A 27,179-nucleotide genomic window follows, 5' to 3' on the forward strand; every position below is an offset into this window, starting at 1 on the left:
TGTATTATATGCCCCCTGACATATCTGGTAATTTGGTGACCAAAAGTAGACTAAATTTTAGACTAGCTAAAAGCAGGTCTCACTTGTGGCGCAGGTGGTGTAACACAGTTTTGATGGATTTAACTGAAATTCAGGTAGACAGTTTTGAATCCCCCACAGACATGTGTGGTGCATGTCATCGTATTTTATTAATAAATATGACAATGGCATTGGACAATCCCTCTATATCGTTGTAGAAATCTGTTTGTTGAATGAATATTTGTAATCTTTACAAAAATATTTTCATAGGAACCCTTTGACCATGTGGCAAAACTATATGAGGGGCACGCTTCATCACGGAAGCAATGTCAAAGACTGTGCGTACATCGGTCGCATTGATTTTAAAGGGAATGAAGGGAGCCATTTAGATTGGCCGAGTGTTGGCTGTGTTCCATCCCACAACGTCGCAAACACCCTCAACCTGTCCACAAAAATAGGGCCTATTGTGTGTTGGCAGAACGGTCAATAGTGAGACATCGTTGTCAAAGACAAACACACCATGTGTAGTGCCCCGTGCTAACATTATTTGACAAACAATATACGTAAATGTCTTGCACCATCATTCATTGTTTTGAACCATAATGTCAGCGAAACACTATGCTTTACAGACTCTCTCTCTTTTCATCAGTTTGCTTTGCGTGTATATTCCATGTAAAAAAGAATTCCGGCAGCATGTTTGTTTGTTTTTTTACTCTGAGTGCATTTCACCTCCTCTACTCGCACGTGCAATATTGTATTAACAATGACAGAGGTGGGCATCATCCTCCGTCCCTGAGTTTTCTGTCCCTATTGTATTGTAATGTATTGTATTGTATTATTTTGCATTGTATTGTATCGTATTGTGTTGCATTGTATTGTATTGTATTGTAGTCCAAGTTCAGTTCGGTCCAAGTCAGCCAAACGCTGTCGAGACTTGCTGGTAACCACGTTACATGCAGATATTGCACGCCTGACATTTTTTGTGTGACGTGGAAATGATGTCCTCAAAGCCGAGTGGTTCTTGCCGACGAACTGGGCGCACGTAGGTCAGGGATGGAAATTCAGGGACAAACGGATGATGCCCACCTCTGAACAATGATATTAATCATTCCATATTTGAAGTCCCAATAATGTTTCATAGCCGTGACATAAAGTACTTTAGTCTAATGCGAGTTTCTCATTTTGCGATGGGATTCTCATTGTGTGCACAGTCATGCATGGTTTTGCATCTCTCCACTGTATAACCACCAATTATAAAATAACAAAGCCACATTATTCATAGCTATAGACTCTACTTAATTGTAACCTCTCAGCACAGCATTCAAAAACAGCCCCTGCAGAGATTGAATCACGTGTTTGACCTTGAACAGCAGAGCCAAGCTGAGTTGTGCTGAGGCGCTGTGCTGCGTTTTGGCTCAGCTCTCAGAGCTGTAATTACACACACTAACACTGACCACCGGCACATGCAGATTTCAACCAGGCCATTTCACCCCTTATCAAAGCCCGGTTTTTAAGTGTCCTATGAAATGTAATGTTGCGGAACAGATACAGGGATTGTAGCTAGGACGGTTAACTCCTGGATGGGATGCAAAGAACACTGCTTTCATACTCAGTGAACTGATGATTATAATTAGACAGGCACTCTCGGACCTTTAACAACTCCCCTTCCGCCCCAAACTTGGACATTTGTCCTTTCTTTGTCTGCAGTGGACTGCGTAGACCCTCAGTGCGGTGGGCATGGCGTGTGCGTCCGCGGGGAGTGTGTGTGCTCTCCAGGCTGGGCCGGAGTCAGCTGTGAGGACCCGTTGCCAGCGTGTCAGGAGCAGTGTTCAGGACATGGCACCTACCTCCCTGAGTCAGACACCTGCGCCTGCCAACCCAACTGGACGGGACCGGACTGCTACATTGGTAAAGCACAAATTCGATTTTCAGTCAAAAGAAAAAACATGCAGCACACATTTATCAGTGGTCAAGTGGCACGGTTGATCTTGCCAGGTACAATTTCCCCAGGGAGATGGGGTTTGAATTGCAGAGTAAAATGAGCAAACTTTGATAGTGTGGTTGCACAAGTATGGACACCCTTGTATAACCTTTTTCCGTTGTATTAGTCTGTGAAAATATATTTTGTACCCTTCTTCGAAAAGATACTTGTGTATAATGAGATGCCTCTGATGTGGAAGCTCTCCATGGCTTATGCTGTAAGATATTACGACAAAAATGTTGGTGTTATAAATTGGCAATAGTACGTAAGTGCATTATTTCAGAAGTTTGATATTTAGATATTTCGTATTTCATTTTATTCATTTGAGTGTACGGATTATAGGGTCACATGAACAGTGGAAAAAAGGTTCAAACTTTGTCGTGGCAGCATATTTATTTCAGGTAAACATGGCATTTGATCAGGGCTGTGTAGCGTTTTCATATCCACGCTATACTCACAGCCACAACATTAGATTAACAAACATAATCCACTATAATCCAGCACAAGGGATGAAAGCAATCTTTTTTTTCCTCTGAACAAACATGGTGAGTGATGATGACTGACAAATTGATTGAAACAATGATGCAAATGGTCATTATCTTATATAAAATATAATATAAAATAAAATATTTGATGCTGTTGAACTGGATCTTCGATTGGGCAGTTGTCTCTTATATTGTCTGCTCAGTTTTCATGCTTGTGTGCAATATTACCTGTAATGACTGAGGCAGTGCAAACACCAACAATTTTGCAGTGGATAGCTCACCGAAAGTGCAATCACACAAACAAATGTCCTCCAGCTACTTGAAGTGATGGAATAACATGGAGGTAAGAGAAAAACTAGAAGCGGAAGCTATTTTTCAATCAAGGCTGCTTCGAGAATGTAAATTGGAGCAACACCAAACTTGCCATTTAATCTTGCCAAATAAATACTTTGAATGTTTCTTTTTTCTCAATAAAGTTGTTTGAGATTTCTTTCAAAGCAGAATACCACCAATGCCTCTGCATAACATTGATCTGAAAGAAAAGACAACCACAATAGTAGTGTAATTCAAAATTACTGTATAAAATGACCTCATCCTTGTCCTTATTAGAGTATATCACAGACGGCAAAATGTCACTTTTAACGCTTTCCACCACATAAAGTTAATGCTGGTCTTGGCGATGATGATTTATGGGCAATAAGCATGAGTACTTGCCCTCAACATTTGGGGACGTCTTATTACTGTGATATACCATAGCGTGTGATAATGACAGACAGTGGCTGAATATCTATCAGTGGAACAAAGAAGGAATTTGCTCTCTGTGATGTCCTAACCCTTCAATTGGAAATCCTGTTCTTGCCCAACCAAAGCTAAATGCCACTCCACCTTTAATTCCACTTTTCCCACCCTCTCCCTACAATGTATATTTACCATATTTTCCGGACTATAAGGCGCACCGGACTATAAGGCGCACCTTCAATGAAGGGCCCATTTTATAACTTTATCCTTATATAAGGCGCACCGGACTATAAGGCGCACCATTAATGCATCATGTCAGATTTTTAATCCAAATCAAATCATTCTCCATTTTATCTTTCTTATTTCAACTTCAGGCGCAACAAATTACTTTATAATCACAAAATAATGATCCATAGTCTTTTTGATTCATGATTCATAGTCTTCAGCGGGCCACTTATGATTGATTTCATGACACAATGCTTCGGGCCAGTCTAAATTTAGGAATTTGGTCCATATTTAAGGCGCACCGGACTATAAGGCGCACTGTCGGCTTTTGAGAAAAGTTTAGGTTTTTAGGTGCGCCTTATAGTCTGGAAAATACGGTAGATTGAAATAACTTTTCGGTGCTGCTAGGTATGTAGTCTAGCACTTTGCTCGCTTTACTCACAGATATGTTTTTTTCCTCAGTTAAAAAAGGGAAACAAAACATAGACAAGCAAGGTGACGATAAAATGATGGTTGGACAATGGGATACAGAAAATCTAACAGAGTGGATGAAAAGGTTTGAACATGTCCACCAAAGGGCTGAATTTCAGGCACTTGTGGGTTTCAAAATGCAGTGCAAATACGTATCATTACTTTGTTATGATTCTATTCACTCTTCTCCTGTACTTTGCTATTAGATGACGGAAAATTGTGGATAAATAAGAATACGCCTCCTTCCGCTAACTGATTCTTCTGCCTAAATTCTAAATGTTGCTTCTTTTTTTTTACTCCATCGTCCATGCAACTTTTTTTTTTCAATTCTTAATTTGTTCCATCTGCTTGGCCCATTCTTTTCTCCTCTCACACTAACACGTTTGTCTCGCCCACATACCCCCACCCACCTCTCTGGCAGAATTGTGCCCGGTGCCGTGTGGCAGTCATGGTGTTTGCTCAGAGGGCCAGTGCCAGTGTGAGGAGGGTTGGCTCGGTGTGGCGTGTGACCAGAGAGCGTGCCATCCTCGCTGCGAAGAACACGGCCAGTGCCACGATGGGACTTGCATCTGCCACCCCGGCTGGGAGGGAGAGCACTGCAACATTGGTGAGCGCATTTCGGGGATTTTAATTATTCGTTGTGATATTTGGATTGGAAAATGGTGTCATTGTCACTTTTTTCCTCCACAGTTGCTCATGATTTGGACATCGTTGTGAAAGGTTATTTTTTTTTTTATTCATAACAAGTATTCCCTATTTTGAACAAATTCCAATGACTCTGTGTGTGCATGTCTGTGTTTGTGTCATCCTCAGATGGCTGCCCAGGGTTGTGCAGCGGGCACGGGCGCTGTACCCTGGAGCAGAGTGGCTGGCGCTGCGTCTGCCAGGCTGGATGGAGCGGGCCTGGATGCAGCGTTGTCATGGAAACTGACTGCAGTGATGGAACAGACAACGATGGAGGTGACATTCTATCATCATCTATCATTTTCTGTCTACTTCGGTCTTTGTTACCTCTTTCATTTCTGTCTTTCTTGCACTTCTTTCCATCAATTGAATAACCCATAAAAATATTTTTCATTGTCCTTCCTTCTTTTCGTCTTTGCGTTTTCACAGTCCTGCTGTGAAGCCTGTTGAGTCCTATTACTCATTACTTACCAACAGTACATATAAATTTGTAGTACATTATCAGGAACATTGTAAACCTTGGGCACCCTGTATTTATTTTCAGACGTAAAAGAAAGTTTGAAAAAGAAATTACAACTCCACAACACCTGTCCTACTGACCATCATTTAAAGAATTTCATTTCATGCAATAATTTATTACTATATTCTCTATGAATGGCCAAGGTCCTTTTGACAATGCTTGAAAACAGTCAAAACCTAACAAGCTGCTGCATTGCAAGAAATCCATTAAAAAATTGAAAGAACTATTGCCATATACTTTGCGTAGGTATCACACTGTCACAGAGCTCATTCCAATCTTTCACTCATGCCACTTCACTCCCCGGCTTTTCAAATGCCATAATATAGCTCATGCTGCTAATTTGTATACTGTACATGCTCGGCTTTCATATCTGTCTTTCATTCACAGCAGTCCTTTTGTCTGAGGCGTGAAGAAAGACAGAGATGAAAAGATACTGTTGGAAGTAATCAGTGACTAAGAGGAACTTGTCATTGCTCTGCGTGGATTGGACAGGGTTCTTCCACCTGGGGAAAAAAAAAAAAAAAAAAAAAACATCGCATATAGCGCAAACATTTACACTGCAGATGTATTCATAGTCTAATCTATACTTTGCTCCTTTGTGTATTCACTCTCCATCTATGCATAGTAATTTACAAACATTGTCCTTTTAATGGCAACAATGTAGCAAATTCAATTAATTGTGTTCTTTCAAGCTGGAGTGGTGAATGTTATGGAAATGAATTATTGTACTCGGCCACCTTTGTAGGAGGAGGTTATAATAGAATATTGTTGGCCTTTAGTTCTCTGCTCTGTGGTCAGATGCATTTAAATGTCAGCACTGCTTCCTGCCTTTTCAGACACAAGCCGGGAATAGGAAGCACAAATGCCAGCCTGGCTCCTGTTACCTGCTGCTTTGGCTCCTATCAACAGCTATTGTTTACACTAGACTTTTATGGCTCACGTTCAAATAATTGTGCTGACAATGCCTGATTTATAGCGATATAAAAGGGGCTTGATGAGAGAATCTAATTTGATTTATCTTTGTGATAATGGTGTGATACATGAATGCTTTGTTGTCTCAGATTGCATCTCCTTTGTTGAAATCTTCATTGGCTGGAGGTGCAGAAATTATTTTTTAGGCAGAGGTTTTCTCTCTATCTTGTACGTGATAATTTAGCACAGTGTACACCCCTCTTGAAATTTGGACAAACGCAAAAATGTTACTTTTTAAAAAGTCATTGAGGCAACTGTACATGCTGCTCTTAAACATTGTTGCTAAAAAACATCATAAATGTGGAAAATCTCATTTTGATTTTGTTTCTGTCGATATCAGATGGTTTGATTGACTGTGTGGATCCGGACTGTTGCGAGCAGCTGAGCTGTGGCTCTGACCCTCTATGCCGTGGCTCGACCGACCCCATGGCCTTGTTGCAGCGGAGCCCGTTGCCCCCGACTGCACCCCCCTCACCCATTAACACACATACGCACAGTTTCTACCGACGCATACACTTTCTCCTTGGCAAAGCAGCCACACACACTCTCCCTGGAGAAGTGCCCTTTGATACCAGGTATGTGCTTGTTTACTCTTTGTGAGTCTGGGTCACCATGTGCATGCAAAGTGCTTCCCTTATACGTTTTGTATGACGGTGCCCTTGGATTGTCCATTGTTAAAATACAAGAGCAGAAGATAATCAAGTGAATACCTCAGTCTAACGGTATTAAATCTTCCACGAATTGTTACCGGTTAAATGGATGCATGGCAAAAGGGCTGTCCTATACATATTTCGGTGATCAATTTCACAAAAAGTATGCGAGTATGTATTTATCTCGATTCTCTCGCTTCAATTCTACCGTATTTTCCGCACTATAAGGCGCACCGGATTATAAGGCGCACCTTCAATGAATGGCCCATTTTAAAACTTTGTCCATATATAAGGCGCACCGGATTATATGGCGCACCTTCAATGAATGGCCCATTTTAAAACTTTGTCCATATATAAGATATATACATTTGGCTCGCGGGCCGGACTTTGGACACGCCTGCTGTAGTGGCTCAATATTGCGCACCTGGTTATAAGGCGCACTGTCGGCTTTTGAGAAAATTTGAGGTTTTTAGGTGCGCCTTATAGTGCGGAAAATACTGTAATCGTTTTGATTTTCACCCAGAACAATGATGTTATTCCCGTATTGCAAACACATGTATCTTAGTACGTATTTGCTGACTACAATTTCCCAATGTACTCATATGCACAGCTCTGATTCTCACACATTAACTGCAGTTTCACACATTAACTGCAAGCAGATAATGTCATGAATAGGTGGAACAGGGCGACCAAATGCAGCTTGGACCACGGTTTATTGAGGGGAAGGGAGGTGGGTGAACAAAGACACAAGCGGGACCGAGACTCACGGACATCAGACAGGAAACAGAAGTCCACTCGGACATGGAAGAGATTCTGACCGTGAGCCTCGACACAAGACCGAGGGGAATAAAGGGGTGTGGCTGAGGGAAGTTGCCGGCCGAGCGTCCTCTGGCACGGGCGTGACAGATAATAAACATGCAGACAGACAAATGTGATCTTATTGACAGGATAGCAGGGTGGACGTTTCATCTTGTCCACTTTTGTGTCCTTTTATGATTTTCATCAACTGCTTTCTGTCTTTGTTATGCCAGTCGTGTTGCTGTCATTCGAGGCCACGTTGCTTTGCAAGATGGCTCTTCATTGGTTGGCGTCAATATCACCTTTCCTCAGCATCCTGAGTATGGTTACACCATCAGTCGACAGGATGGAAGGTGTGAAAATTCACACACCTGCACACACACACACACACACACATTTCTTTTCCGCCACTAATCTTTTGACTTTTCTGACACTTTAGTTATGACCTGGTGACTTTGGGTGCAATGTCGGTGACTCTGATGTTCCAACGCCCGCCTTTCCTGCCACAAACACGCACTGTGTGGACCCCAAACAACAACTTCCTAGTTCTGGATCAAGTCATTATGTCCAGGGAAGAGGTGCAGCCTCCAAAATGTGATCTCAGGGCTGTTTTGAGTCCTTATCCCCTGGTGCTGCCATACCCACTTCCCAGATACACAGGGACATGTGCAGAGAAGGGTCCTGCTGTACCAGAGCTTCAGGTAGGCCTACTGAAATATTGTTGGTTGGTCATTTATTGCAACAATAGGGTAAATAAGGTTAATCAGTTTAAGTTTATGAAGCTACAAGAGTAAATGTATTTAACCAGAAAATAAAAATCCGATGAGTTCAAGGTCTGTTTTATAATAGTGATCCTGCCGAGAAGGCGAAGCACAACCAGGAGAGTTATTGATATTTCGCTCAGCTTTCATCTGTCCATATAGCATCATGATTTTGAATGAACATATTGAAGCCCTAAAAGCCTTAGAGATCGTATTAACAAAGACACATTTTAAACCATCATTTTAATATAAATCCCAAGTATATTACATCACAATCAAAATCAAATCATTGAAATACAGAAAGAATAATCATATTTACGATGCTGACTGCCAATTTAGGATCTGTTTTGTGATGCCCTTTCCAAGCGCACCAATTAGCATATAATACAGTGATGATAAAACTCATTTTCACCATAAACGTTTATGTTTGTCTGCTGTTTTCCTGCAGGCAGTGCAGGAAGAAGTTGCAATTCCAGGAGCCTTCATGAAGCTGAACTATTTGAGTACCCGAGCTGCAGGTTACCTCTCCTTGCTGCGTATCCTCCTCACACCTCCATCAGCATCCTCGCCCATCTCCCCTCAGGGTGGTCTCTCTAAAGTGCATGTTAAAGCTTCAGTCCAGGGAAGGTTGTACCAACGCTGGTACCCTGCTGGGCCTGGTCTGGTCCACAAACTGGTCTGGAACAAAACTGATGTTTATGGCCAGGAGGTGTGGGGCCTCACCCATGCAACTGGTAGGTTGAGAAATATGCACCTTTAATTCTTTTTTTGTTTGTTTTAATGCACAATGTTCTTGCAAGATATACATATTTCAAGTGCTGTCAGTGGCTACATTGTGTGGGTGTATTCTGCTGCTCACCCGGTGACCTCTGCGTTTGCGTGGGAAAGAAAATACTTTAGACTTAAATCAAAATGTGTTTGTTTGTTTGTTTGTTTGTTTGTTTGTTTGTTTGTTTGTTTGTTTGTTTGTTTGTTTGGTTGGTTGTTTGGTTGTTTGGTTGGTTGGTTGGTTGGTTGTTTGGTTGGTTGGTTGTTTGTTTGTTTGTTTGTTTGTTTGTTTGTTTGTTTGTTCACTCAGTGTGAGAAGTACACAATTAATGTCAAAAATTTGATACCACTACACAACCAATAATGGTACTTAAGAAGCAAGAACAGCAAAAAAAAATATTGTGTAAAAACATATTAAATTCAATTCAATTCAATTGAATTAAATTAAACAAAAACTTATCTTGCACACGCAATTTTAGTGGGTTATTTGTTGGATCAAACTAATTTATTTGCTACAGACAGCATGTTTGACAATTAACTATACCTCATCGTCAAAACAGAAGACAATAAATGTAATGAACAGTGTCTGATAATGTGAATCTAATTAGATTAAAAGTACTAAGTATTATTGTCTTCAATTGTTTCTATATTCACAAGGCTTGAAACATTTTTTTTCCTTGAGGAGCAATTTTGGTAATCAGACCAGTTAACTGGGGAATGAGACAAATATCCTTTGTACTAAATGTTTTGGAAGTGTTCAAATAAAAACAAAGACATCCAGAAAGAGAAAAGTTGAAATGATAACCTACAATAAATGCTGATGAATAGTCTCATAAATTTTTGTGTGTTTAAATTAGGGCCATACAATACACAGAAAAAATATTGTCATTGTCATAATGGCAGTATGCATATCACAAAGATGTGCAATTTCCATATGTAATTGTATATTTTTATCTGACTGTAACCAATGAGATGCAACCTAAACTGTGCTTCGTCATCTAATGACAAAACAGTATCTAGGAGTATTAGTAACATTAGTCAAATAAATTTTAAATACCACAGGAAATAGCATAATTTTCTCAAATTCACACTCTTTAATTGTTGAAAAACATTAAGACTGAAAGTATTTGGTGGCAAGTAGGCTAATTTCCGCTGTCAGATCATTGTACCTGATTTCAAAAGTAGGACAAAGTGGCCTAAATTACACAACTCATCTTTTGTCAAAACTACAGTACAGGGGGTGGGGCATGTTGCGTTTATCTGAGCCACTGATGACTTGGGAGCAATCCGTGGTCAATCAAACTGGCTGGGCACTCCTACAGTATACAGTCCAGTATCATGCTGCTCCATTTTGTAAAACCATTTTACAAAAATGGCAAGAGAATACATATTGTAAACCGATGGTTTAGAACACCTTTTCAAGATCTGTCAGTGGAGATGTACTTTGAAATGGAGGAATGGAAATATTGTAATCTCAACAAATATACCGTAATTTTCAGACTATAAATCGCGGTTTTTTTCATAGTTTGGGTGGGGGGGGCGACTTATACTCAGGAGCGACTTATATATGTTTTGTTTCACAAATTTTTACTTGATCATTAACACATCACTTACTTACAAGTATAGTTGACCACTTCACATGTTATTTTTAGTATAGTTGATCACTTCACATGCTTTGATATCTTTATCTTGAACATATTCAAAACATGAAAAATAGAGAGAAAAAATCAAATAAAGTAATTAACACTTTAAAGCGCCATATCCTCTGGACATGTTCTCTGTCACCAGGATGACATAAAGGACGAGAAATTTGATAGATGGATTTAATGATTTGGAGTGACACAAAAGGTTTGATAATATTGTTGTTTATGTGATAGTTATTTAAAATATAGTAGTTTATATATCGTTGTATGGGCCTGTGGAATAATTTGAACTGCGGCGCGGCACACGGCATTGTTGACAAAGGACGATCGATGGATTTAATGAATTGGAGTGACACAGATGGTTTTATAAACGTGTTATTTATGTAATAGTTTTTTTTAAATAACTGAATGTTACGTCAGGCCCGTTCTCAGCTCCTCGTTTGTGTTTGTCACGTTAGCATACCGTATCGTTTAGCCTGTTGTTGCTCGTTCATGTCTGTTCTTGGTGTTGGATTTTGTCGAATAAATTGCCCCCCAAAATGCGACTTATACTCCGGAGCGACTTATATATGTTTTTTTTCACATTTTTGGGCATTTTATGGCTGGTGCGACTTATACTCCAGAGCGACTTATAGTCCGAAAATGACGGTACTAGTAAGACGGTAGTAATTCCTAGTTAAAATACCACCTGGCGGATTGAGTCATTTTGATGCTATGTGAATTGGATGGGAGAGAGAATAAAGCAGCCACTTATTCTACTACTGTGTCCAGCCACGCTCTTTGACTTGTGAGTGACTGTGGATGAGGTGCTTCCGCAAACTTCCCCCTTTCCGAAATAAAATCAGTCCTAGCGATCCGTAACACTGTAATAAAACAGCCCGACTTCTTATTATCAAACTGTTAAATTGATCACGGAAATTCATCAAATCACTAGCTCCAAGGTTTACACGCTAGTCATTTCGCGTTATACGGTCCTGGTATCATCCATTTGAAATACTACTTAAAAATGTATTTATCACCAAAAAAAATGGGGTCCATGACCAAACTGCGTTAGAAAATTGTGAAGAATCGAAGCGAGTAAAATCGAGATTTAGGTGTATATAGTTCATCCCCTCCTTAAAACACATCTCTCCTATTTTAAACAACATAACTCACCTCTGAAATTACTCTGCTTTATAGAAACTGGCTGTGGGCATTGCACAAATAAAAAACGCAAGATGCATTTCGGGACACAGACTGTAATTTAATAATTTTGTTATTTAGTTCGTGGGCACTGTAATCTTTAATGGGTCTTTACTATTTTCTGGCTTGAACAGCCCACATATAACATGTAGGGCCCTTGACATAGGTTCTATAAAGTTTTTTTTTTATATAAGTTTGCTTTTCTTCAAACTCCCAGATACAAAGGTATCATATTATACCACTTTGAAACTTTGTTCAGATAAATCAAAAGGTGTTTATCCTTTTCCACTCATATTTTTTAATGTCACCTTTTGTCCTATCAAAATTTCATTCGCTCTACTTACCTCCCTGTCTAAACAGAGATCTCTCCCATCTTTGCCTTTTGAGCTTCTCTTCCTCCTGAGTTGATTTTCTTTCTCAGTGGTACGGTCTTCTCCTTATTTATTTTCTCCATTCTTTCTCATCTCATCCCTGGTCCTTCCTTGTCTCATGCTGTCTTCCAGGTTTGTTTGTTTGTTTGTTTGTTTGTTTGTTTGTTTGTTTGTTTTCATCTGTCTACACTTGTTCACCCCTAAACATTTCCTCCCTAGTCTTTCTTCTGCTTTGCTGGCGTAGCCACCAACACAAACACTGATTGTATGGCTACATACACAGAGTCAGAAAGAAATGGAGCTCATGCTCTGTTTGCTGGGGAGAACACATTCCAGACACTTCAACAGAGGAGATTGAAAGCTTTCACCTGTGACCTATCGTGCATGTGCATTTGTTTGTAAGGGAGTGTGTATATGTGTACCACCTGCAGAATATCTGTTGTGATTTTAGGATGTGGAAACACACGCAAATTCATCTTTGTGTCGGGGTTTCCAGTTGACCGTGTTTAAGATTTTGGCAGACCGCGTTGCTCCAATTTGGACATTCTGGTGCAGAGAGATACAGATCCCCTGACGCACCTGACAATTTGGTTACAGAGTAGACCGTGCTCTGCATAAAAAGGGATGCATAGTAAATTTTGTGACAGGGCAGGTACATTTTAGCGTGTTTGTGATTTTGGCTGACAGTGATACGCTCGGCATGTTTTATTTCAGGCCATTTTTGTACCTAAAAGTAGGCTCAGTAGTAGACCATGTCGATTGTTTTTAGCACAGATGGTCTTACTCAATTTTGGTGTCCAGTATTTAATGAAGGTGCAGGCGGCACTAGCGTGGTACAGTCCCTCTGAATCTTTGTTGAAATTTAATTCATTGAACAAATAGTGATCATCATCTGAATAATGTTTAGAAAAAGAAGAATGTAGCCCAATTCAGTTTTGTCATTTGGGAATTAGCCACGTAACGTTTTGCAACACGCACGTCATGACTCGACATAACAATATGAGTCCATTGACAGGTGGGATTAGAATCTTCTGTAGTCCAGTGATTGCATTTTGAGACATTTATTTAAAACTGACAGACTGATTGCAATATTCGTAACCTAGGGTGCTGGGTTAACATAGTAATTGTTTCAGCCACATCTTTATTGATTGGAGCCATTGGACTTACCTTGCATGCTTTTTCGTATTTTTTCTCTTTATGAGGTGAAAGTTTGAGTTGGTACACAATGTGATAGCCCCACTTATGTATTCCACTGACTCAGCGATATTTCTGCTCACTGAGCTCCTTAGATCCCTTTGAGAACATGTCAATTCTCATGCATTTGGGTCCACAAAAGTTAGATTAGTGCCTACATTGTTTGACCATGGCAGGTACTCCTCAACTGTATTTATATCAGAGATATCAAGTTCTCTTTTGTTGCCACTTCATAATTGTGTTCAGTTTTTTTCATGCGTTTGCATTAACTGCAATCATCGCCTGCTGGTTTGAATATAAAGGGTTGTTTTATCTCTTGCACTTGCATAACAACGCTTAAAGGGTTGGGGGTATTGTAAAGTGACTGTTGTTAATATTAAACATGAAAGGCATTAAGTTTTGTAAGCCATTTTTTAATTTCACAATATGGTTGCATTTTTGTCATGTGATTCAAAGACTAATTTTCTGTCAAGCTGTTGTGAGAAGCTACACAGTGTAGCAATACAACAGAGAGGCCAGGCACTACATTTTTGGCTTCCCTCATACAAGCCTGACTCCTTTTGATTACACTGCTTCTTCATACTGATCTTTGCAGACAGACTCACTGATGAGGTTTTGCTGTACAGACCTTTCATCTGGTTCAGCCCAACATACAATATAGGTTTGAGAGAGATTAAATTCTACTTCACTGTTACTGCAGGCATGGAGCCAATGAAATGAAGTAAAGATGTTTCCATATGGGTTGAACTCAGGCATCCGAACCCTGGTCCCTAAAAACTCCATCACTATGCACTAGATTATACAGCTCTTGAGAACAATTTGAGCAACATGAAACATCTCATTGAAAAGCGCTAATCATTGTACAGTCTGCTTTTGGAATGTTTGTGAAGACTAACGTTCAACTAAAAACTAAACAAATGGATTGCATATAAAACTAAGATGTATAGCACGTGCAGTCATTTGCACCAAAATAAGAAATTATTTGACACAAGAATCTGCACAAGATGCAAGTGTTCTTGTTTCTGGGGTGTACAAAATGTTCATGTGGATATACAGTGTCTACACAAAAATCTACAAATGCAGAACTCTGTGATGTAAAAAATGAGACCAAGGTAAATAATTTCAATACTCGTTCCACCGTTAATTGGCCTATAATCTATAAAGCAATTGTCACCACCATACTGCACTGTCACTATGAAGTTCTTTTGACGATGAGCAGTGTTGAGTTTGGACCAAACATACTTCTTGGAATTATAGTCAAATACTGTAGTTCCACCTTTGTTTCATCAGACGTAAATGATATAAAGTTGCGCTCTTGCTAAATGACCAAATTGGATTCAGCCCATTGTCAAGTCAACTCAGCTTTATTTCTTAACTTTTGTTAACAATTAATCATTCTCCTTGATAATTCTTGGGAAAAATCCTTAGATAGTTTATGTAAAGAAAATCTACACGAGGTAGAAATTTTCAAGCAGTCAAATTGTACAAGCTGTACTGCAAAACCTAATGGCGTGAATTTAAGACCCCCACTTGTGTGCATGTGTATGCTTTCAGTATCAGTCGGCTATGAGTATGAATCGTGTCCTGGAGTGATTCAATGGGAGAGGAGAACAGCTCTCATGCAGGGCTTTGAGATGGTGCCCTCTCACCTCGGAGGTTGGTCCTTGGACAAACATCATTCCCTCAACATTCGTAGCGGTGAGTATGACCCAAATACATATTGAGTCAAAGTTGAACATTTTGCCTATCGGCCATGAATGTGATTGGCCAATCCCGATCACATGGATTCAGTTCCATTTGAGTGAATTACCAATCTTTCTTTTATTTGATAATCGATTGACCTGTTGAGTTTTTTCAATTAATTGGTCAGTCAGGTTTAAAAAACATTTGTTTAATTTGCTTTATTATTAGAAAAGAAGACATTGCTTCAAATAGACAATGCAGAAATTGCCAAACAATCTGATTCAGTTTTTGATTTAGTGCACATTAAAAAAATAGGGGGAAATGTGGCTGATTATTTTCACCAAGAAAAAGCAGCTGGTTGGAAATGTGGCTGATTATTTTCACCATGTATTTATTTATTTATTTATTTATTTATTCATCCATTCATTCATTCATTCATTTATTCATTTGACACCCATTCCAGTTTTTTATCAATCACTGCATTAAAATAAAGTCATCACGTAAGTTGAGGCTTGAGGGTGCGCTTTTTGGTGAAAACAAGACACTCAGTAAGTGTAAGGTTATGTTTCACATTTTCTGTAATTCATCATTTTAAATGTCAGTACAGACAGATAACTTGAATCCATGTTGGTTTTGGTAAATGTCTTTGTGATTGTAAAATCAGTTTATCACCACACTGCACCAGCTTTGGTAGTTAGCAAATGGACTGTGAACATAAATAAATAAACGCAGTGTGCTCACACTATTGTCTGACAATGGAAACACAGTAAAATGCAAATGCAACCAACTGTATAATGAATTTGGCTACATTAAAACACATGAGTAGTAATTAAAAAGAGCACGAGCTGTGTAAAAGTTCAGCTGTGCTTCAGTGTGTGGCAACAGCGGTATACTGGATTGGGCAGTCCAAAAGACATTTCCGGACAGATTTTTCTGCAGCAAGATCATGGCTATTATTTTTATCACCTGGTACGTGTGTTGTCCTTTTGTATGCTACTTCCGTCATAAAATAGTGACTTGTTAGGCTGTCTGTTATGATCCTGGCAGCATCAGTCATAAAACAGCCTCACTGGCTGAAAGAATAACTAATGGGGATGATTCCTTTATTGTTTTTAAATGATTGACCAAGACTAAATAATAATAATATTTTTGAAGTAGAGCGAGTTATTAATAGATTTCTAAAATGTTGGCAAATAAAAATCTGGCAAATGCAGTGCGTATTTTGCACTTCTAGTCAACAAAGTGGTTTCCTATTCTTCTTTGAAAATCTATGATGAATAATTTTCAAGTATACTGTATTCTCCACACCATAAGGCGCTTCGGGTTGAATGGCGCAGACTCAATTGCGGGGGGCTTTTCTGTACTTCATCCACACAGGCATTAATAGGGTTTAGGTCTGGACTTCCACTGCCCAATTATGGAACACATGAATATTCTTTGAGCATCTTTCTGTTTAGAACCTCTACCGTGTATCTGTATCTAGTAGCTATAGCCTTGCAAGCCAAACCCGATTTCTTCCTTCATGAAAGCAATGGGAACCCTCAACTGTAGGTTGGACTGGTTAACTTAATTGTTGGTACAGGATTGAGTCGGGATTTCCAGGCTAATATTTAGCTCAGTCCAGCTTCTCATAGTGTTTAGTTTTCCACCACACACAGCACTTTGCATTTAGACTCCAAAAAGTTCCCTTTTGGTGTTTTCTGACAAATGCACCTTTTCTACATGTTTGCAGTGTCTCCAACAAAAATAAATTAGCCTTTCTTTCAATAATGTCTTGGGGCGTGCACTGCTTATAGTTGTCCTGTGGACAGTTTCTGCCACTTGAGCTGCGTTTTTCTGTAGTTCTGCACAATGACTATGTGCCTCCGGGCTTCTTCTCAGTCCAATGGTCTCACTTGCTGTGTAAATTTTGGTGAAAAGTCACGTTATTGTAGGTTTGCATTTGTATCAGAATTTTTCCATTTTTTATTATGGAATGAACATTGGCCCATGAGATGTTCAAAGCTTGGGATAATCTAGCCAGGCTATGAACTTTGCCACAATTTACCTGTCTGCTGACTTCCTCTGTCTTGATGATGCTGGTAATACAAATGTACACCACACATTTCAGATTTATAGTTGTTTAAAATGTTGATTATTATTTTACTTTGATTACTTTGATTATTATTTTACTTTTATTATTTTATTATTATTATTTTACTATTAGTTATTTATTATTATTTCACGTGGCTTATTTTCAATAGACTTCATAATTATATGCTACATTGTGTCAACAAAATCCATTCAAGTTTGTGATCGTAACGTCACAAAATGAGAGGATGTCCAAGTGGAATGAATACCGGAAGTTTTTCAAGGAACTGTACCCCTCTTAAAGCGTGACAGATCACTAAAGACTGCAAGTCCTTTACTTAAAAACCGCTAGTTTATTGAATATCAATAAATGAATACAAATTATACGTGGTATTTGAACATTATAAATGCAACCTATGGAACCTTTTCAAGAGCAATATACCTGTAGTGTACAATACACCGTACAGGGCACAAAACAAACTACCGGTAGTAATGAAACACTACACTAAACCGTGCACAAAAAGAGTTGAATTAAAGGACCGAAGGGAAAGGGAGACAACTGGACACAGATGCAGAACATTAGCACAAGTCAGCTAATCACACACACAGGAACAAAGGAAAAAGCAGTAAGGGAAACGGCAAAATCAAATTCAACCTTCTCCATAAAACAAAGGTTTATTATATTGTTGTTCATGCCATACGTATAGTGGAGGTTACGTCTTGTAGTTATTGTTATGGTTTGGTAGTTCTAAAAACAATTAATATTCATAGTCGTTATGGACTTAGAAGCTCTCTCTGTTGGACAGTGCTGAGAACCACGAAGGACTAGCTCACCCTCCTCTTTTTGTGTTCCAAAATCCGGCAAGTGTTAATAGAAGCAGTGATATAATTAACCCATTCCTCTTTTCCCAGGAATCCTCCACAAGGGAAATGGGGAAAACGTCTTCCTCTCCCAGCAGCCGGCGGTTATCGCCACAGTTATGGGGAACGGATTCTATCGGAGCGTCCCCTGCGGGCCAAGTTGCAGCGGTGCAGCCCGTGACCTGATGCTATATGCCCCTGTGGCACTATCCAGTGGGCCCGATGGTTCGCTCTATGTTGGAGACTTCAACTTCATCCGCAGGGTGCATCCAGATGGATACACCAGAACCATTTTGGAACTAAAGTGAGTTGGAAGCAGAATTTAAGCAGAGTTGCATTCAAATTAATTGCTATCATACTATGTTATGAACACATACAGTGTATATGATTGAATGGGTTTCGTTCTCATGAGAATGTGCAATTGTCGTACTTTAGATTTCAGTTTGTCTTCATGCAGAAGCAGCGTGTGTGCATTTCTGACTTTACACACTCGAATCTACTCGGGCAGAGAGTCTTTACTGTGAAATTATGTTTTTGTGGTGGATTATGACAATATCACACCGTGCTACAGGCACTGCAGTCTCTATTGCTCTATTTTCTCAAGCGCAGTTTCTCAATTCTCAATTCTCACTCTCATTTGTCCTCTAAAGCGTTCTTCTTATGTAACTTAACTCATAGTTGCCGGTGTTATTGCATCTTTTACTAATATTTCTGCTCCAGACTTTTATTGCGACTATATTTAATACTTCACTTTCCTGTGGGAAGAAACAGCAAATGGCTTCCTGCTTGAATTAATATTTGATGAACCAATGCATCAAGTTAAATCAACCTTAATTATACTTTATTGGGATAAAACTTACAGTCGATTGTGATTTTTTTTGTCAGTTCTCGCTAGAATTGTGAGTTACATTTTTGCCTTCTGCTCATTCTTTCGTCTTCTTTTTTAAATGCTCCATCATGGATTCTTATCAGGAACCGGGACACCAGACACAGGTGAGAAAGGACAAGATACATTTTTTTTGTCACACACACACAACGGTAAGTTATGTGTTATTAGGAGAAAATGCATTTAATAGCTAATTTAGTTTTGTTGTAATTTGATACACAAACCATCCTCAGTATGAACAATTATATATTTACTTAATATGTATGTTATTATTACACATGCGCCGACAATTGTGCTGCTTTTTGGATGCGGAAGTTTATCCTCTTTCTGATCCTGGTTCAAAGAAAGCCTGCATGGCGCCTGGTTTGGCCATGCAGTCTTTGCTGGCTCTGAGCCTGGATAGTGTGAGCTCTTTACACCAAGTTCACAGAAAATTAGACATCTGGCACAGTGTATGTGTATATATTACATGAACCTTTTTGAGCAGCTTGAACTGTGTTGAATTTCTATGGTGTAATAGATGCCAGCCAGCTACATGCAGAGGTTGAGTAACTAAGTTATTGTCTCTAATAATACATCAATTGAAAAATGGGCAAAAAGTGCTAATTTACTGAGATGTAAAGATTTGTGTGAATAAGGCAAAACTGTGAAAATAGACATTCTATTCATGGATGATCACATTTGAAAGCAGTATTTGGTGTGGATATACATACCAGGCCTTCAAATGATCTGACAGGCGGTTGTCTGCAAATGTCGAACCAAAAAATGTAACGTTGTAAACCCTAATGCATATGAAGTGTATTCTTCTTGAGGCACTTAAGACAGCCTTTCATCACTCTGGGGGTTTCTTCTTTACTTCCTGCTTCCAGGGCTGCTTTTTACTGTTTGGAGCATATTTCGTTATTATGCTATACTATTGTTCTCCCAAGTCAAAATGCATTAATTATTCATCCATATTCAGCTCACAAAGCTTTCCTCTTCACATTTTTCTCTGCAAAGTGTCTATCAGCAAGCGGGTTTTTTAAAGCAAGGTGCCCTCAGAGGAGACAATATGGGATGTACTCAGTGTAAAACTAATGTCAGTTCGTTGTCTTCAAAAGGAACACATAAGACGTTCTCTATAAAATAGTCTGAGAGACCTACAGTCAAGATGACCGAGTCAGTTACCTTGGAAAGCTTGTTTCTTTTTTTTTAAATTGCATGTCAATGGAGCCGATTTGGTTATTATGTTCATTTCCCTTTAATTGGATGCTCTCCTTTTGAGATGAGTTTCTAATTTAGAAATGAGACAGTTAAGTGATTTGTAATCTGCTCTGTCCACCGGCAATGCTTGCTGACACTTTAAGAGGCCCAACAAATATTTAATGCTGCACTGAGCAGTGACACACTTTGAAACTCGGTGAAAAACTCTCCTTGGATCAAGTTTAAATTATGTATGTGCAATTCAGTGCAGAGTTCTGCAAACAGTTTTACGCTTAATGGACTCAAATGACTGACAGCCCCCGGAGTATGCCGCATTATTTTTCTATAAGAGAGGGGTCTTCAATCCTGTTCCTCGAGGGCCGGTTTCCTCTGCGATTTATTTCTCTCTGTTGCCCACACACCTGATCATGTCATCAGCAAGGACCTGCTGAAGCTAAATAACAATTCTGATCATTTGAATGAGGTGTCACATACAAAACATTCAGACTACTAGCCCTCTAGGTCCAGGTTTGAAGACACCTGTCTTACAGAAAAATGCAGCACTGTCCAGGAGCTGTCCGTCATTTGAGTCCATTAATGGATGGTTCAAATTAATATCAACATGGAATTCTTCCCCTTTGAGTGTTTTGATTAGATCAGGGGTAGTCACTTCATATGTAAAGTTGCCGACTGCGCAGTCTTATGATATACCAGCAATATCTATGAAAAAAAATGCTAGATTGTCCATGTGAAATTTGTTCAGTGATACGGCTAAGTCCAGATCTGTTTTGGCTATTGAGGATTATGCCAGGTGCAAAGAAAAGGGAAAAAAGCTGTCTCTCAACATTGTTGTGACTGATTGGGGCGGTGTGGCTCCATGGTAGACTGTTTGCCTCTCAACTCTAAGGTTGTGGGATCGATCCTCAACCCTGGTGACCATGTTAAAATGTCCTTGAGCAACACTGAACCCCAATTTGCTCCCAGTGTGAACCTGGCAGCACCTTGCATGACAGAAGCCTCCCATTGGTGTGTGTGAATGGGTGAATGTGAGGCATTGTAAAGCGCTCTGGGCACCATGTGGTGTAGATAAAAGCGCTATATAAGTGCAGTCCATTTAGCTTTATCCCATGGTGTTTAAAGCAGGCTATTGAATTAAATTTGCAAAGATACCACATGAGAAACTGCAATGCATGCTGAGGGCCAAGCAAGCATCCCAAACTCAACTTTGCCTATATTATAAGTATGTATTCAAAAATAATAATAATTACATAATAAGAAGCTTATTGTGTTGTTTCAATAAATTGCTGCGTGTATAGCTATGGTATGTAGCCTATATTTGTAATTTCAAAATACAACATTTAAACAAAGTTCTAAGCAGTTGCTAAAATCTTTACATTTTAAGAATTATAACAAATAATTGTGTCCACCAACTCATATTAGCCATCCCTAGTCAAAACTCCCAAATATATATATACATATGTGTATGTATGGATGTATAATGATGCGGTGATAATTTTCAACAGCCAATATGGGCTGTACATGAACCTGTAGAATTTATAGTTTCATACAGTATTGACATGCCAACTTGACTTTGCCCTCTCCCCTCCACCATGCAGAAAATTAGAATGGTGCTAACATTAGAACCACTGTCATCCTTCGCTAAGTCTCTTTTAAAAAAAATTGTTGCTTGTGAAATTAAAATATTCAAATGTATTACAAACGTGCCAGTTTCAAATGTTTGCTGCTTTAAAACTACATGACTAAATCAACATTTACTCAGACAATGAGGAATTGAATGTACTCAATAAAAGTGTTGCACTTTTATAACTTTGCTCTCCGCTGACCTCTCCTCAATAGCACCAGCCCGGCCCATAAATACTACTTAGCCATGGACCCAATGGGAGAAGTTCTTTATGTGTCGGACACCAGCAATCGTAGAGTGTACAGGGTGAGGAACCTCGGTCAGCCAAAAGATCCATCGCGCAACATGGAGGTGGTAGCTGGGACTGGGGAGCAGTGTTTGCCTTTTGACCAGACCCACTGTGGAGAGGGCAGGAAGGCCACCGAAGCTGCACTCAATAACCCTCGAGGTAAGACCCTGTCACTGAAAACGTTTTTTACTAATTGACTGGTTATTCTTGTTGCACTGCATAGACAAATATACGTCAAGGTCAAGGTTAAAGGTGAACAATGCAACAGCGCAATCTATTTTCAGCATTTAACTATTTTCTGAGGAACTGCATCAGCAATCTAGATCTTTCAATAGCATCTTGGTCAGTGAAGCTGACTGGAAGCTACCGGAGCAACTGGAGTACACACAATTCAGTTTTTTTAAGTTTAGCAAGTCTGTTTTGTGTTCTAGCATGACTGTGTAAACAATGACCATTAAGGCATGGTTGTATGAGTTTAGTGCGGAAGCGCTATGTTACCCATAAAGAGTCATGACCTTCATCCATCCAACCATCCATTATCTATACTAGTCGGGGAGCTGGAATCTATCCGATTAGGAGGAATGCACCCTCGATGATGGCCATCACGTAATCACAGTGCACATACTGTATAGAGAACAACCCTTCACAACCGAATGCTGATATTATCTAAGATGATTAGTGTAGCAGTCAAGGATAAAGATAGCTTGTATTTTATGAATTGTAGTGTGATTTGTAATAAACAATGTTTAGATGTGCTGTAATTCTCTCAACTCTAAACATTACATGAGTATTCATGTTATGTTATGCTGGTTATGTGTTGACGACAACACAATATCGTTTGTAGAAGTTATTATCTTCATTGTTTGTTCAATGGCACTTTAAATGGATGCTCTCATGCATATAGTATACTGCATTACTGGTTTAAAGATCATCCTGTGTGCTGGCAAAAACATCCATTTGCATCTCCAGCAGTCGGCCCTCTTGACTCAAGCTAAAACTATATGAAGCATTAATCGTTGGGTGCACATCACCTAACATCAAGAGTAGCACTGAAAGGACTATTTTTATTATAAGAAACATTTCTCTCAGTAGAGGGCTAAATACCTTTCATTGATGGATGGTTCAATACCATTCTGAAAAGAAAAATAGCAACTGGGAAAAAAAACAGCAATTATTTTCCATGTCCTGGGCGTCAGTTACTCGTTATATTGATTTTTTACAGAAATATGTATGTATTGGCTTTGGAAAAGTCAAAATGATCTGATGAAGGCTTGCCAAAGTTGTCATCTCATGAAGAAACATTCTCCTGCGCAGTGTCTAATGCAATCTTTTTTTAATTATTATTTTGACAATAGCTGTATTCATATTGACTGCCATCATGACAGCATGGCAATGTAGTCTGACAATGAATTCCCCCAAAATTTAACACCATAGCACGATTAGGGCACAATTACACACATTACATGTGCGAGGCGGCCAGGTACCTAAAAGGTAGTGTGCCATGGTATTTTGGCCATTTTTTGAATTACCGTAATTTCCATGTATAATACGCCCCCATGTATAATACGCACCCTAAAAATGGCATGTCGATGCTGGAAAAAAGCCTGTACCCATTCGTGATTTCTTAACTAGGCTGGATGTATTTTTTTTTGTTGCCGTTGATTTCTCCGACTGCCCAGAAAGGCACCACCGCGATCAGTTAGGTTAAAATGAAAAGAGAGGAAAGTGACGTGCGGACATGTGAAAAAGGCGGCTCTGTATGGGAGAGAAGTTAAAGAGGAATAAAAACACCCTTGGAAACCAAAACTTGCCCCTCGTCGTGACTCGGAGCCGCAACAAATGTTTCGGATTTGTGTAGGGTACATTGTGACAGCAAACGAGCAGGTGATCGAGCAAGCGTCTGATACGAGAGCATTGTGTTCGTATGGAGCGTGTTTGAAGTGAACAGCAGAGACGAAAGGAACAAGGCAAAGTGTTGTGAAATGAAATATTACCTGTAACACGCATTTAGGTTTAGAACTGAACTCTCGCTCTTTAGTATATAGCTGATGTGTCTTGCGCATCCGTTCTGCGCATCTGTAATGTCGGCCTCCGTATGATATCCGGTTTGCGATGGAGATTAAAAAACAAACAATATTTGACAATAACACACCATCAAGGATTGCACCATCGCATCAAACGATGTGTCGTCAATTATGAATTTTACTGACTAAGTGTGTTGGGCAGGATGGCTGAATGCGATGCGCGATTGACAACAAACAAGAAGAAAGGTGATTTCAAGTTTTATTTCGAGGGAGATTTTCTTCAAAAAAAAAAAAGAAAAATTAAAAAAAAAAGTGTACTCATGTATAATGCGCACCCCAGATTTTAGGACAATAAATTAGTTAAATTGTGCGCATTATACATGGAAAAGACGGCATTTTAAATTTTAAACTCATTCTATCAAAGTATTAATGATGGGGGGAGGACAGTGCTATAAAGACCCGAAGGCTCAAGAACAGCGCTAAAGTTCAGCCCACAAGATACCACGGATGCCTGTTCATAATCTCCCAGCCCACCACATTCTAATGGGGGTTTCTCATGTTGCTCGTATTTTTTTCAAGGCTTTCTGGCAGAGCATATGAGGTCCAATCGCCACTGAATAAATATTTGATCATCCATGAATTAAGTTTTCTTCTATTTTTTATCAGCAACTAATTCACAATTTCATATACAATAAAGATTGTAACTCTAAATTTCAAAACTGTCACTCTCTCTTTCTCTCTCTCTCTCTCGCTCTTTCTCTTTCTCACTCTCTCTCTCCTCTCTCTCTCTCTCGCACTGTTTAATTAAAATAAATGGCATAGCTTTGTTGTTGCATTGCATAAATAATTAAGCTTCTGGTCCCATTAGAAACCACCTCCAATTTTTTTATATGCCTTAATACGGATTATCGGGTTTATTTGCGTGCATTCCGTGTTACACCAGCCGACTAAGTTTCTCATTCACGCAGTGACTGCAATAGAAATTTTTCTTTTTAGATTAAAACTCTCACCGGTCATTCAAGGCAATCACAGTCTGTCCCTTTTGCCTTTTGTTGTCTCACAACTGGCTTTTTATTCCCCTGGTGGCCTGAAACAGGGGCTGCCATGGCCGTGGGATTAGTGTAAACATAACCTAAACAAAGGGCAGGAAGTTGCCGAAACATATTAACCAAGTAAACAAACTCACCTCTTTCTTACTAAAAGGAAGTATATTTCAATAATTTACCAAGTGAAGAAATTCTGAACATTCACCAAAGAAAAAAGGACAACAGCCAAGGACATCTAGCATTCTGCGTTATGTTTTCTTTCTTGTAGTCAGAATTTTTATTACAAGGAAAGGGTTTTTTTTGTGAAAAGTCCACATTTTGTTCTGTAACCTTGTTCACTCATGTCATTAACAGGCTGTTATTTTCTGTGGACTATTCAATGAACTAATGTGAGTCCAGCCCAACACTCTGGATATTGTACTACTTACATGGTAGCACATTAGCACATTTAAAGGTTGCCAAAAGGTGGTGCCAGTGTTTGTATATTGTGGCTGCACTGTCTAGTGAGCAGTCTTTATATTCTGTAAATAAATTCAGATAGAGTTCATTCTTAAATTAATTTGGACCAAAGTTCTGCTTGACTTTGTTGTGAAAGTCCCTCTAGTCTTTTAATTTAGAAAGTCCATGATTCTCAATGGTGACCATCCCCATGGTTTTCCATAAATGCATGTTAATACTTTTGACACAATTAAACAAGCCTGGCATTTCATGTAATGTTTTGATTTAATTCCTTCTTATTGGAACTTAACATACTCCAATACGAGCATCATTAAATTAGATAGGTCCCCTTCCTTGAGGAACGTATTGGGTGCCTCACCATGTGCTTTTCAATGCAGATGTATGTCCTCCATCTGAGACTAAATATTTATACACACATACATGAAAATAATAACTCGACTATCATTGCTGTCCTTTAAAAAAATAATGCATCTGTCCATTTTTTGCGGACACCCCATTAACGGAATGGAACAAAATCAGCATCCGTTCACATGAAGAGTTATCTTGTAATTAAAATTAAATTTGTGACATTTGACTGGAAGCAAGGTCTTGTGTTGGGATAAAGAAATAAATGTCTGGAAGTGTCATCATCAAAAGCCTACTAAAATAGCACGTTACCTCTTTTTTCTGTTCAGGCTACCTGATCCAATGAGATAACCTTTATTCGTCCCTCAATAGGGAAATTGCAAAACATAGTGCTTATATTGCATAAAATAAGCCCATAGTGTTTTGCTTGAGAAGACAAAATGACTTCTTTGAGTGCTCAACTTCTGAGCATAAAGTGCTTTTGTTTCCTCATTTCGCCTCAGGCTAGAGCAACTTTTGCAGGCCAGGATTGACAAGTCGGGGAGACACGATCATAATAAGGTCATTTTCCCGTGACAATCAGACGAGAGGAGACCCTAATTTGGTCTGCTGGGACTGTAATGTTTAAGAAAGTATATGTTCCCAAGAAGAAATAATCACTGTCCTCATTCACGCCCACACACTCAGCCACCTTTTGGCTTGACATATGGCAGTGGAGCTAGAGGCACGGCCCTGTCAGCCATCAACCTGCTGTGCCAGTCGCTCTCAGCTGGTGCAGACAGCCAGTTTATGTATTGCACAATAAACAAAGTTGCCTGTGCTTCAAATGTCACAGGATTGCAATATGGTGTCGCTTATATTATGGAGCAAGGTCTATGAGTTTTGAGAACATGATGTGCAGACAAAAGATTGGAGCAGAGCTATCATTTGACCGCTGATCTGAAAACTATTATGCTATTATATTTGCTTGCTGCAGAACATTCTGTTTTCATTCCTGTATGCAGCAATAGAAAATTGCGTCCCTCCCGTTCCCTCATGCTCAGGTATTTTATACTCTTTGACTCGTTGCGCTTCACAGAGTTTTGTGTGGCCATAGCGCTCTGACTAACCAGCTTAGAAAGGCTCTGGAGGTTTCTGCCCGAAGCCTCCCAGTCCCTAGTCATCCATCTGCCACAGCCCACGCTCACGCTACTCCTCTTTCCTTCAGCTTTGAACCAATGGTAATAAGTTA

General features: G+C 39.4%; 1 protein-coding gene across 1 annotated transcript in view; it reads left to right on the forward strand.

The window, feature by feature from the left end:
- tenm1 (teneurin transmembrane protein 1) overlaps positions 1 to 27,179 on the forward strand; it is a 198,043-nt gene that overhangs the window by 121,669 nt on the left and 49,195 nt on the right. The window contains exons 11-22 of the mRNA XM_037262466.1: positions 1,726 to 1,926; positions 4,340 to 4,525; positions 4,609 to 4,638; positions 4,732 to 4,878; positions 6,435 to 6,669; positions 7,776 to 7,895; positions 7,982 to 8,243; positions 8,752 to 9,037; positions 15,016 to 15,159; positions 18,127 to 18,379; positions 19,048 to 19,068; positions 22,001 to 22,233. Of these exons, the coding sequence (XP_037118361.1) occupies positions 1,726 to 1,926; positions 4,340 to 4,525; positions 4,609 to 4,638; positions 4,732 to 4,878; positions 6,435 to 6,669; positions 7,776 to 7,895; positions 7,982 to 8,243; positions 8,752 to 9,037; positions 15,016 to 15,159; positions 18,127 to 18,379; positions 19,048 to 19,068; positions 22,001 to 22,233 (2,118 nt within the window). The remainder of the gene's footprint in view (positions 1 to 1,725; positions 1,927 to 4,339; positions 4,526 to 4,608; positions 4,639 to 4,731; positions 4,879 to 6,434; positions 6,670 to 7,775; positions 7,896 to 7,981; positions 8,244 to 8,751; positions 9,038 to 15,015; positions 15,160 to 18,126; positions 18,380 to 19,047; positions 19,069 to 22,000; positions 22,234 to 27,179) is intronic.

Source organism: Syngnathus acus, chromosome 10 (assembly GCF_901709675.1).
Source record: "Syngnathus acus chromosome 10, fSynAcu1.2, whole genome shotgun sequence".
Classification (NCBI taxonomy): Eukaryota; Metazoa; Chordata; class Actinopteri; order Syngnathiformes; family Syngnathidae; genus Syngnathus; species Syngnathus acus.